General features: G+C 38.5%; 1 protein-coding gene across 1 annotated transcript in view; it reads right to left on the reverse strand.

Moving 5' to 3' along the window:
- Nucleotides 1-7,269: 7,269 nt before the first annotated feature.
- Nucleotides 7,270-13,867, reverse strand: part of UBL3 (ubiquitin like 3) — a 37,547-nt gene continuing 30,949 nt past the window's right edge. Inside the window, exons 3-5 of the mRNA XM_083362022.1 lie at nucleotides 12,088-12,174; nucleotides 9,838-9,915; nucleotides 7,270-8,945 (exon numbers count right to left, since the gene is read on the reverse strand). Coding sequence (XP_083218148.1) covers nucleotides 8,893-8,945; nucleotides 9,838-9,915; nucleotides 12,088-12,174 — 218 coding nt within the window. The 3' untranslated portion in view covers nucleotides 7,270-8,892. The remainder of the gene's footprint in view (nucleotides 8,946-9,837; nucleotides 9,916-12,087; nucleotides 12,175-13,867) is intronic.

Here is a 13,867-nt window from a genome sequence, read left to right on the forward strand (position 1 = left end):
TTTTACTTCTATATCTGTATGTTTCTATTTCACATTACTTAACTATATTTTTTGCATCTTGACTGTTTCCTAGATTTTTGAGTCTTTCTCATTTCCTACATTGTTAGCTCTTGTTGCCAAATTGTCCTTATACATATGAACATCCCTTTCAATCCTTCCCTAAGGACTTGTGGTGTCAGGGCTCTTTCCTCTCTTCCTCTTACCCTACCACCCTTAGCCAGTCTTCTCTCCCTGGAAGTGGTTTATCAAACTCTGCACTTGAGCTGTTGAATGTTTGGGGCTTGCTCTGCTTGCTTCTTTACAAATGCTAGTCGAGGTCTTTTCCATACCCCGACCATCTTTGGGCTGTGCCTCAGGATGTCTTGATGTTTGGAGGCTGCTCCAAAACTTGTTGTTCCTTCTGTGATCCACTGAGTTTGCCCACTTTTGAATTGAAGTTTTCTTGTTTCCCTGTTCAACTTCTTTCTCATCATACCAATCCCAGAAGCACTGGGTTTCTTTTCTGTTTAATGGGCCACATTGTCCCATTAAAGAAGGTGGGGCTGTTTTAAACATCATTCCCAACAGTACTGAAATTCTGGATCTCAGGAGGGAAGCAGAAAAGTCCATCCATTCAGGGCAGTGAATTCACACTTTTGGGGATTATTTGTTCTTACTTTTGTGATGTGCATCTTTGATTCCAGACCGTATAGCTGAGGGAAGAAATCCCACCTCTCTCCCCAATACACACTTCCAGCCTCAAAGTGTCTTCAGGACCTTACCCCCAGAATGTCATAGCAAATAGCAAAGTTTGTGCAGCACAATGTTTGCTTCATATTAGATACTTAGGAGATGCAATGGAAGTGTAATGACTCTGTAGACTCCAAAGGTGGCTTTGGTGGCGCATAGGGAATGGATTAATGGCAAAAACATCTCCCTTGTGTGGGGGGGACAGTGGAGTTTCAAAAGTTTAAGGGTGAGAACACTAGACTGTTATGAAGCTAAAAGTTTCCACTACCATTCTTACAATTACCAAATCAAGCAAACTCTACACAACTAAATAAAGCAAAAGTGGATAATATATGCTTGTTCTTCCCTCTTGTGATAACACTTCACCGGAAGTTCTTCCCCAGGACAGGAAAACTAACTGATAGCCATCAATATGCAATATACAAAAATTTATTCATCTCTTGTATAGTTCACAGTTTACCCACAGCATGTATCTATGCAGACTCAGTATGAAGCACAGATTACTACAATTAGGAGGAAAACTTCATCACATCTTCAATGGCGTCCCCTTACCTCTGAGGACTCTTCCATATTTTCTGCAGTTTCCCAGACACAGGCTTTAGATCTGAGGAAGATGAAGATGTAACCCTTATCATGGTCATATCATTTATTGATTAATTTGTAGCTTTCCACTGATGCTGTACCTCCCCTGCCCCCAAGGAAGTGGGCCCTATTAGATTGATCCTACCCTAGGATCAAGAAAGTCCACTTAGGGACTTTCTTGCTTTACTAAGCTATTCTTTAGAAGTCTTGGTCACTTCCTGAAACAAGGGAGTGTTGTTGGTCTTGGATAAGATTACTCCTGAGTACCCTATCTCTACACATTGATCTTAGTGGGCTATTTGGTTTTCTGACAAAACTTCTGGAAATGTAGCATCAGAAGAAATGCCTAGAATGCTACTAGGGAGAGATGAATGATGAGTCCAATCAAATGCTTGTGTGAATCATGATTAATTCTACCTTGTGGAGATTCATGCGGCAAAGTGGAAATAGTTCTCTGCATAAATTGCATCTGCAAATATTTGGCCAATGGCCTTTTTCAGAGTGACCCAGGTCTTCCTGGCAAAGGATGACTCAAGAGATTTATGTGCAGGGGTGTGCTGAGGAATTTGCTGATTTTCTGACAAAAGTCAGATTTGGATTTGATCAGATGTTGGCATGGATACTGGAGGAAGCAGATTATCTGAACCTATTCAGCCAGATTTAGGTCTGGATACAACAATGAGGCTGACTTCTGCTGGGGTTGGGATAGGGATGGTATGATCCTCCTGGTCCTAATTGTTCTTTCATCAGCATTTGATACCATCAACTATGGTATCATTTTGAACAAGCTTTGAGATGTATGTAATGATACATCACTGTAATGATTCTCTTCCTTTCTCAGGAGTCAATTTCAGTTGATGTAAGAAGGCGGGGAAAATTTAGCCTGAGGTACTTGCTATGCAAGATCCTACATAGCTTGACACTCTCCCCATTTCTATTTACATGGAGCCACTGAGATCAACCATTACAAAAAGTCAGGTATCATCAGCACATAAATAATAACTAGTTCTATATCTAGACCCCAAATCAGATATAAGATGCTGTGAGGATCATATCCCAGTGCCTGGCAAATTTAAGGATCGGGATTAGAGGAGCAGGCTGATGGTCAACTCTGGCAAGACATGACAGATTTCAAGGACCTTCCAGTCACATGGATTTATGCAGGGCTTTTTTTCTCATAGAATGCTCAGAACGGAGTTCCGGCACCTTTTTTTGAATGGAACCTTGTAGGGTAGGCAAGGCGGGTTGTATGACGTGTGAGTTCCAGCACCTTTTTCTTTTACAAAAAAAGCACTGGATTTATCATCTTTAGTTCTGGAATGGATCATACTTTCTGGATAGAACTTGTATATAATTTGGGTTTCCTAATGAGGTGGTGATAGCCATGGGTACAGTGGTGGGATTCAAATATGTGAACAACCGGTAGCAACAACAAATTAGCTACCGGTTCTGCAGAAGTGGTGTGAACCGGCTGAATCCCACCACTGCATGGGTAAGAGGACCTTTGCACAAATCCACTTGCATGTTAATTTCATCTTTTCCTGGGCTGGGAGGCCTGTTTCCCAGTCACTTTTATCTTGGTCTCATCCTGTTTGACTTACTCTATGTCTCCTGGAAACTACAACCAGTCCAGAATATGGCCATATGAGCAATTACAGGTGTTCCTTGATTAACTCATGTAACATTTCTGCTCTGTGGGATGCCAGTCTGACTTCAATTTATGGAGCTGGCTATCACCTAAAAATCTCTACAGAGGCTTAGGATCTAGTTATCTGCAAAACCATCTTTCTCCTATCATTTCCATTTGATCAAAAGATCTAGTAGAGTTGGCCCATTCCAGGGCCAGCTGTAAAGCATAGTCACCTTATGGCAGACATGTCAAACTGCCGGCCCGCAGGCCAGATGCATCATGCCGAAACCGCACCCGCACATGATATGTCGTGTGACGTCGCGAGTTTGACATGCCTGCCTTATAGGATCTAGAAGACATACCTTTATTACCAAATAAGTAATAAAGTCAAAATTTACTTTGGACTTTCAATGTTTTCAATAATGGTAAATATCTGTAGTTTGGATGTAGGATGAGAGTGAAGATTTGTTCTCCAAGCTTGCAGGTTGGTTTCTGAATGTTTTGTTACCAGGCTAGGTAATATTTTCAGCAGAGTTTAGGGGGTGTCAATGTTCTTCTCTTTATAAGGGCTTCAGATGTGTCAAGTGAGTCTGTGATGGATCTTGTGATGGGTAGGTTAAATCAGGTCAGGGTCACTGGGAGGTGAACTGCTGGTGGGGTCTTGTGGGGTTTGGTTGTGGGTCAGTGCTGTCTCTGGTTGGCTGTGTGGTTGATTTGGATTTTGAGAGGTTTGTAGGGTGGTTGTAAGTCAGTGTGTCTGTTGATGGAATTGCTTGTGGAATGCCAGGCTTTGATGAACTCATTAGCATGGTGAGTGGTAGTGTGGCCAATTATTTTTGTGAGGCTCCAATCAAACTGGCTCCTTCATGGATTACTGCCTTGTCGTGGTGAAGGGGCTTGCGTAATTCAATGAAGCTATGAGCTATGCCGTGCAGGGCCACCCAAGACGGAAAGGTCATAGCAGAGAGTTCTGACAAAACGTGATCCACTGGAGAAGGAAATGGCAAACCACTCCAGTATCTTTGCCATGAAAACCCTATGGGCAGTACCAAAAGGCAAAACGATATGACGCTGGAAGATGAGCCCCTCAGGTCGGAAGGCGTCCAATATGTTACTGGGGAAGAGCAGAGGGCTAGTACTAGTAGCGCCAGAAAGAATGAAGCAACTGGGCCAAAGCCGAAAGGACACTCAGCTGTGGATGTGACTGGTGGTGAAAGGAAAGTCCGATGCTGTAAAGATTTTTTCTCCATAGGAACCTGGAATGTAAGATCCATGAATCAAGGAAAGCTGGACGTGGTCAAACAAGAGATGACAAGACTAAACATCGACATCTTAGGTATCAGCGAACTAAAATGGACAGGAATGGGTGAATTTAATTCAGATGACCATCAGGTATACTACTGCGGGCAAGAATCCCTCAGAAGAAATGGAGTAGCCTTCCTAGTCAATAAAAGAGTAGGAAAAGCAATACTGGGATACAATCCTCAAAATGACAGAATGATCTCAGTTCGAATCCAAGGCAAACCATTCAATATCACAGTGGTCCAAGTCCATGCCCCAACCACCAGTGCCGAAGAGGATGAAATTGACCAGTTCTATGAAGCTCTACAGCACCTTATAGAACTAACACCAAAAATGATGTCCTTATCATCATGGGGGATTGGAATGCTATAAGTAGGAAGCCAAAAGATAACCGGAATAACAGGCAAGTTTGGCCTTGGAGTACAAAATGAAGCAGGGCACAGGGTGATAGAATTTTGTCAAGAGAATACGATGGTCATAGCAAACACTCTTTTCCAACAACCCAAGAGACGGCTCTACACATGGACATCACCAGACGGTCAACACAGAAATCAGATTGACTATATGCTCTGCAGCCAAAGATGGAGAAGCTCTATACAGTCAGTAAAAACAAGAACAGGAGCTGACTGTGGCTCAGACCATGAGCTTCTTGTTGCAAAGTTTAGGCTTAAATTAAAGAAAGTAGGGAAAAGCACTAGGCCAGTCAGGTATGAATTAAATCATATCCCTGTTCAATATACAGTAGAGGTGACAAATAGATTTAAGGAATTAGATCTGATAGACAGAGTGCCTGAAGAACTATGGACAGAGGTTCGCAACATTGTACAACAGGTAGCAACCAAAATCATCCCAAAGAAAAAGAAATGCAAGAAAGCAAAATGGCTTTCTGAGGAAGCTTTGCAAATAGCTGAGGAAAGGAAGGAAGCAAAAGGCAAGGGAGAAAAAGAAAGATATGCCCAATTAAATGCAGAATTCCAAAGAATAGCTAGAAGAGATAAGAATGCCTTCTTAAATGAACAGTGCAAAGAAATAGAAGAAAACAACAGAATAGGGAGGACCAGAGATCTTTTCAAGAAAATTGGAGAGATGAAAGGAACGTTTCATGCAAAAATGGGCATGATAAAGGACCAAAATGGCAGGGACCTAACAGAGGCAGAAGAGATTAAGAAGAGGTGGAAAAATTACACAGAACAACTATACAAGAATGAGCTTAACGTCCCTGACAATCACAATGAGGTGGTCACTGACCTCGAGCCAGACATCCTAGAATGTGAAGTGAAGTGGGCCTTAGAAAAAGCTGAGCAACAACAAAGCTAGTGGAGGTGACAGTATTCCAGGTGAGCTATTCAAAATCTTAAAAGACAATGCAGTAAAAGTGCTACACTCAATTTGCCAGCAAATTTGGAAAACTCAACAGTGGCCACAGGATTGGAAAAGATCAGTTTACATTCCAATTCCAAAGAAAGGCAGTGCCAAAGAATGTTCAAACTATCGCACGATTGCACTCATTTCACATGCTAGTAAAGTTATTCTTAAAATTCTACAAGCTAGACTCCAGCAGTATTTGGATTGAGAACTACCAGAAGTACAGGCAGGATTTCGAAGAGGCAGAGGAACTAGAGATCAAATTGCTAACATACGCTGGATCATGGAGAAAGCTAGAGAGTTCCAGAAAAACATCTACTTCTGCTTCATTGACTATGCTAAAGCCTTTGATTGTGTGGATCACAACAAACTGTGGCAAGTCCTTAAAGAGATGGGCGTACCAGACCATCTTATTTGTCTCTTGAGAAACCTATATGTGGACCAAGAAGCAACAGTGAGAACTGGACACGGAACCACTGATTGGGTCAAAATTGGGAAAGGAGTCCGGCAAGGTTGTATACTGTCGCCTTGCCTATTTAACTTATATGCAGAGCACATCATGAGAAAGGCAGGGCTAGATGAATCAAAAGTTGGAATTAAGATTGCCGGAAGAAACATCAACAACCTAAGATATGCATATGATACCACTCTAATGGCAGAAAGTGAAGAGAAACTAAAGAGCCTCTTGTTGCGAGTGAAGAAGGAGAGTGCAAAACTTGGGTTGAAAACCAAGATGATGGCATCTGGCCCTCTCAATTCCTGACAAATAGATGAGGAAGAAATGAGGTAGTGACAGATTTTATTTTCCTGGTCTCCAAGATCACTGCAGATGGGGACTGTAGCCAAGAAATTAAAAGACACTTGCTCCTTGGGAGGAAAGCCATGGCAAATCTAGACAGCACACTAAAAAGCAGAGACATCACCCTGTCAACAAAAGTGTGTATAGTCAAGGCTATGGTCTTCCCAGTTGCAATGTATGGCAGTGAAAGCTGGACCATAAGAAAGGCTGAGCGCCAAAGAATCGAAGCCTTTGAACTATGGTGCTGGAGAAGACTCCTGCAAGTCCCTTGGACTACAAGGCGATCAAACCGGTCAGTCCTAGAGGAGATCAACCCTGACTGCTCTTTAGAAGGCCAGATCCTGAAGCTAAAACTCAAATACTTTGGCCACCTAATGAGAAGGAAGGACTCACTGGAGAAGAGCCTAATGCTGGGAAAGATTGAGGGCAATAGAAGAAGGGTACGACAGAGAATGAGGTGGCTGGATGGAGTCACTGAAACAGTAGGCGTGAGCTTAAATGAACTCCAGAAGATGGTAGAGGACAGGAAGGCCTGGAGGAACATTGTCCATAGGGTCACGATGGGTCGGACATGACTTCACAACTAACAACAACAACAATCAAACTGGTGCTGTTTTGTGTCAGTGTGGGTAGAGATTAAGGATTATGGTATTTGTCTGCCAGCTGGTGTTTGTGGATCCTGGTTTTTAATTGTCCCCACATAGAACTGGTTAGAATTGTTACAGTTGATTTGAGAGAGAGAGAGAGAGAGAGAGAGAGAGAGATTTAATGATTTAAAAGAGAGAATTAGGAGAATTCTGATACAATAGAACTAATTTGAAAATGGTGCAGGCTAGATCAAGCTCCCCAAATCACAACCAGGTACACTACAATATTCTTCTTTTATTTAGTTTACAGAAGAATCTATGAGTACAGGTTGCAGAAGGAAAATGTTTAGTGCTATTTACAATTTGTTTAAAACTCTGCTCTATACAAATTTAATTTTGAACATTATGAACAATATCTTTGTAGGCCTACTGCATATAAAGCATTTTCTCAAAGCAGTAACATTGAATAAAGTAACCTGATTACATTTAAATGAAGATCATTCAAAACACGGAACATTTGTAATGGCTATGGACTCAAATACAGAACACAATGTTGGTCTGCATCTTTAAAAGCCTAGATCTATTTATATAGTTTATTGTTGTATTATTTTACCCGCCAATCTATACTTAAGTTCTATAGCCATGTTTTTATAGTTTTTTTAATTAAATATATTCTACATAGTTTTACTTTCAACTAGGAAGATTTCTCCCTAGTAGAAAAAATATAAAATCTTTATATAATTTTTACAAGTTTAGATGAAACTACCTCATGCTTTAGTGCTGTGCAAATTTTTTAGCATATCTTTTTTTAAAATTACATGAAATAAAATAATGGCATCCTTTGTAACTATGTATGCTTTTAAAAACAGCTTTTGATTTCCAATACAATTGCAAGCACTAATATCAACTGCAAATAACAAACAAATGAATTCATTTAGCAATTTTTTCTATTTTATCCTCCTTTTCGTTTAATTATCTCTTTAAAGTCACTGTTGAGTAAGCATGACACTGAACACTAAGATCAGATGAATAAGGATGACTGAAAAACATCAATTGTAGATATTCAAATACATAAATTGATTAGTAAATGAGGTCTTTAATATTTATGCACAATAATAAAAGCCTATGAACTACAGGAAATTACCCCTCCCATATTAAGGCTAGGAAATGCACTCTCTGCACTTATTTGTGCTGTCTAAACAAGCACTCAACAAATGTAAGAAAGAAGAGTGCACATCAATTAAAAAAAAGTTGCAAGAGCCCTCTACAGAGTGCTTTAAAATTACAGGCACATAGTTTGTTGCAGTAAGATTTTTTTATATTTATAGACAATTTTAATAATTAGTGTTTTGTGCCACTTGGTCATCAAGGGTGACTTAGGTAGAATTTACTTAGTAGTTATTCTTTCCCGCCCGTCCATCCCCCTGCTTTCTATTGGCCATGACTGAATTTAAGAAAAAGACTATGAATTATATTTCAGTGCTGATTCATTTCTCGGTGTCGGAAATACTTAAGAACATTTGTTGATGAGGTCTATATATTGTCAACCATTTTAGTGCAAATTGCCTCTAGTATTTGTGATTGGTTAAAGTTCCGGTTAAGAATGATTTTATGACAGCAAAATGATTTCTGCTGAAGAGTAGTTAATTTTTTCTTGGTGGAAAAATTCATTGGCGAAATGATGCATTAATAAGCTTGTTCAACAACATAAGACAGTAGAAATAAAAAAGTATTCCTTGTTCTAGGAAAAAAGTATGACCAGGTTCATGTAATATTTCAGTTCAGTGGATTCACAGATAGGCAGAAAGGGTTTTTGAAACAATGTTGGTCTCCTCTAATCCTGCAGCATGAGAGACAAAAACTATTCTACATCACAAGTAGCAGATACAGGGGCACTTCTACAGGATCACGCAGCAATTGCTCTCTCCAGTTTTTTCACGATTTCTCTGCCCTACAGAAAAATAAAGAAAATGTTTTCAAGATAATTAATGCAAAACACTACCCTCCATACATGCATTATAAAAGCTTTATAGTATTATTATAGAGTTGAATAATAGGGTTTTGCAAGGGATGAAAACAATGCTTTCCTGTTTTCTCAAAAGATTCACTGGAATATTTTGAATCGGCTATGTTCTGATGGAATAAGGGCCATCAAAATAATCAATGGGAAATGCCACAAGTTCCCTGTTGTCTTGTTTTTTTTATTCTTGGAATACAAAAGTAGATTAGATGGTAGATCACACTGATTATTATCTATTATCCAATGTACTAAAAATTGGCCAACAGATTATATTGAGGTGTGTGTGTGTGTGTGTGTGTGTGTGTGTTTCTATAAACATAAACAATAGTTAAGCGCTTTTGTAGCCTGTATGAAGAAAAAAAATCTGTCTCTCTCTTCACTTTAATCTAACAGTTAGGCTTCCTAATGTACATAAAACTCAGCAAGAAAATGCAGGTTTATGAGCACTAGTTTTCCAATAATAAAATAATTAAAAATAGTATATCAGATAGACAGCAATAAATCCTTAACAGACTACCCTTACGTCACCTCAGCCCCTTTCTCATCACACTATTCCAACAAAATTCTGTAGGAACAGAAGCAATATGTACAGCTAGTATTGTTCAAGTCTCCATGGCAGCCAAATTCCATGAGTTTTGGTCTCAGATTAATCCAGCAAATTAAATGTCCAATTCTGAATTTAAATGAAATAGTTCAAAGGAACCCAAGAAAACACTAGACTGATCATAAATGTAACATATTTACAACCAACGAAAATTGTTTTCTTCCTAATTTTCATCTACAATATCCAATTTAAAAATCTGTTGCAATTTGCAAAGCGTACCTTGAGAGTTTGGCTCTGGCAATGTCTCTCTAGCCACCAAATGCATCACTGTTGTTTTGCCAAAGGGCAATTTTAATGCTGCAAAAAAGAAAAAAAATGTTTGTAATGCTCCTCTATAATGCATATTATTGTTCCATAATTTCAACTGCATTACAATGGTTTCCTGACTTTGCTAGTATTCACAGTACACATTTTTTTTAAAAAAATGTTAGCATTTGTTTAACTGAATCTCTCAAGCTACTTACAGAATATAAATTGCAAAAGCAGAGAGTAAAATATTTTATTAACTTTTGTAAATCTATTCATGTGGAAGGATAAATTAAAATCAACGTAGCCATAACTGATTCAATTAAAATAACAGATGATGAAACATTTCTATGTCCATGAGGTTGCTGTGGAATTGAATAGTTGTTTTATATCACTTCATATTCACTTCATACTCACTGCACCTTAGTTGCTCTGTATTATCCTTCATTATGTCAATGATTGCGTCAACTATGAATGGAAGAAATTGTAATACAATACATAATACAATTTATACACCTATAGATTCAATAATACACTGATGATTGTGTGTCTCTCTGTGTGTGTATGCGTGTGTGTGTGTTCGTGTAAACTCTTTTATAATTGAGCTTGATTCCTGTTGATTTTATGGACCTGTCTATTTAGTATTCTTGTCAGTAATATGAAAGTGACTTGCTATGGCCTTCAGACACTTTTCAATTTCCAAGCATAACCTATACCTTTGCTCTTTCCTGAAGGTTTTCTCAACGAAGTCCTAATCATGGCTAACCCTATTTAACTTTTAAAATTGAAATAGGTTTGACCACTGGCTGCTATCGTGCAGGTTTATGGATCCAAATAAGAAAAGATGTTTTCATCTGGTGTGAAAAACATTCATAGCACACAGGATCTGAAGGACCTTTCAAACTTTGGATCCAAATACCTGCACAACCCAAATGTACTGTAAATACAGCAGATTTATTTTACTCTATCTTAACTTCTTCAGTATCTGCCAGTCAGAGATGTCACTGGAAACAAGTTTGGTAATTTCAAAATTCCATGATGTTTATTTTTCAGATTATTGTTATAAACTGAGACATTGGGATTTCATGATTCCTGCTCAAAGGTTGCACTGGCTGGGAGAAAAAAGAAGGATGAAGCAACTAGAAAAACTGAAAAGAAATGAAAAACACAGGGATCTGTTATACTTCCTGTAGCTAGACTGATTTATATTGCTACATAGCAGGTTTTCTATTTCCTGCTGTGAGATAAATGGAGAGGAAAGAGCCAGAGACAATTTCCTCATGAGCTCTTTTAATTCTAGCTTTTCAATGGACATCTCTGATGACTTGCTTGAAAAACATTTAATCTGTTAGTCCCTCTCAAACCTGAATCACAATGCCTTGTGTGGGGCATCATTATAAAGAAGCCATTAAAAGGGGAAAAAATCCCAGATTTAAATACTGAGGCAAGAATACATCAACTATGTTACAAGTAAAAGCATTCAATGTAATGCAGAAAATGTCCTGAAAGAATACAAATTATTCATAGAAAACTAATAAGTGATAAAAACCTATCATGATCAAGAATCCCAATACTTCCAACATTCCAAGAAATAATTTTTCTTCATGTTTCAAAATGTCTTAATCCTGCACATTACACTGTGGCAGAAAAAGTAGTAGAGAAAAAAGAAATAAGCTTATCAGGTATATTGTTTGTATCCAAATACATTTATACTCCATTTGAGATGTTATTAGCAATCTAAGAATAACATGGCAGGTACTAGATAGATGTCATTCAGTTAAAAAGAATAAGTGAGGAACACCACAAGGGGGCACAACCGAACAGCTTTTCTACTCCAAGTGAGATAATACCATTCTAACTAACTAACTAACTAGTAGTGTCTACCTGAAAAGCAATGCTAGATATCAGAAAATTTGTTTTGAATCAGCCATCAACATTTTTTACTCATAATTATAAGACCTAGGACACTTCCTTAATCTTACTTTCATTCGGATTACATTTTCTAATATTCCCATGCAATATAAAAACTAAAACTATAATACTGTTATAAACCTCAATTGAAAAACAGGCCATATTAAAAAATATTCTGCTTCAGTTTCAACTATACCATTTGCTAAACTTTCCAAAAAAATGTATTTTAACTTTGCATTGTTCCCAAACCAATGAAATTCTATCTTTTTTTCATTTTAGTTTACTCAGAAGATCTCTAAGCCAATTCATTACCTCCTAGTGTCACATTGCCATGAAGAAATCTTCCTTGATAAATAAGTCTCAGAATATTTGGACTACTCACTTGTTCTTCTTCCCAATCTGGAAAAGTAACAAGAAAAATAATAAAATTCAATTACCTACTTTTGAAATTATATATTACTTCCAGCAAGGCTAAAACACACCAGCTTAAAAATATCCTTTTGAATATGTTTTTCTTCTTCTTGTTATAAGGAAGATGGATAGGTCTTTAATTTCACCTTAAAGAGACAAGTCAAAGGGAACTGAACTAGAAAGTAACTCCAGCAATTCCTTCCAAAAATACTCAAGGTAAATATTACAACTTGTTTATATTGAACAAGTTACTTTGTAACTGATATTAACATCTGGATGCAAATGAGATGAGAATATAGAAAAAGCAGGTCATCTGGGGAGTAAGAATCAGAATAGTAACTGTTTAGAAATATCTGCTTAGAAAAAGATCTGTTTCAACTGTATGGGTTAAGTATCAGTCTATTTACATACATACATTACACACACACACACACACACACACACACACACCACAATGGAATGATTCTAAAAGCACACACTTGATTTGATTGTTTGTGATGAAGCATTGAAATAATTTACTAACGACACAAAAGTGAAAAAGGTTTCAGTAAGCGGCCACATGACCACGGAGACGTCCTCGGACAAGCGCTGGCTCTTCGGCTATGAAACGGAGATGAGCACCGGCCCCTAGAGTCGGAAACGACTAGCACGCATGTGCGGGGGAACCTTTACCTTTTAAGGACCAAATCATTATTTGCCTGAGTCAAAAGCAAAAATGGGAATGGACTGGAAAGAAAATAAAAGAAACTAATAACACTAGAATAAAAGTATAATGACTGTAGATAAAATACAAGTCCTGTATGTACAAAATTTTTTTTAGAAAACAGATTCATCTCCCATTAAAAAAAGGGGGGGTGACTTGGTGACTCAGTGATTAAGATGCTGGGCTTGTCTGCTGGAAAGCCAGCAGCCAAGGTTTGAGACCCAAGCGGGTCTTTTTTTCTTTTTTTCTTTTTTTGCCTCCAAAAGAGGCACCAGGTCTTATTTCCGGGGATGTCTTATTCGGTCCACTTCTTCTGGGGCCAAAGGAGCAGCTGCACTCCGGCCTGCATTTTGCAGTCAGGCCTTTTCGAAAGGCCTCTCTACAGCCGAGTACCGAGCTAAGGATCCATAGCTTGGTTCTTGGCTGCAATGGCCTTCCGGAAAGGTCTGTGACTGAGAAATTCAGGCCTAGTTACAGAAGATGCCACAGAGGAAGTGAGCAGGTGAGGACAAGCCTGGCTGCAAGGTAAGTGGGTGCGGGGCGCGTAGGGCACATCCACACCCTTACCCCAGCTTGATTTTTAAGTGTGTGCCTCACCCCCAAACTAGGGCTTATTTTTGGGATAGGGGCTTATATCAGGCCCATCCCCATAAATCAAGCTAGGGCTTATTTTCAGGGTAGGCCTTACTTACACACACACACACACACACACACACACACACACATTTCAGTAACATATACACAGGTATGAGTGTGTGTGCATGCACATATACACACAGAGACAAATAACAACAAAAAGAAAATGAAGAGTAGTCAACTAATGTAGGAGAATAAGTATGTGGTGAAATGTGGAATGCTTATGATTTTAGCCATTAGTTTTTTTTAATTAAAATAGGATCAAATCCCAAGCTTTAGGAAGTGAAGTACCTGAATGCATGGATAATATTTTCCATGCCAGCTATAAAAATGAAAATGTCC

Source organism: Vipera ursinii (genome assembly GCF_947247035.1).
Source record: "Vipera ursinii genome assembly, chromosome: 4".
Lineage (NCBI taxonomy): Eukaryota > Metazoa > Chordata > Lepidosauria > Squamata > Viperidae > Vipera > Vipera ursinii.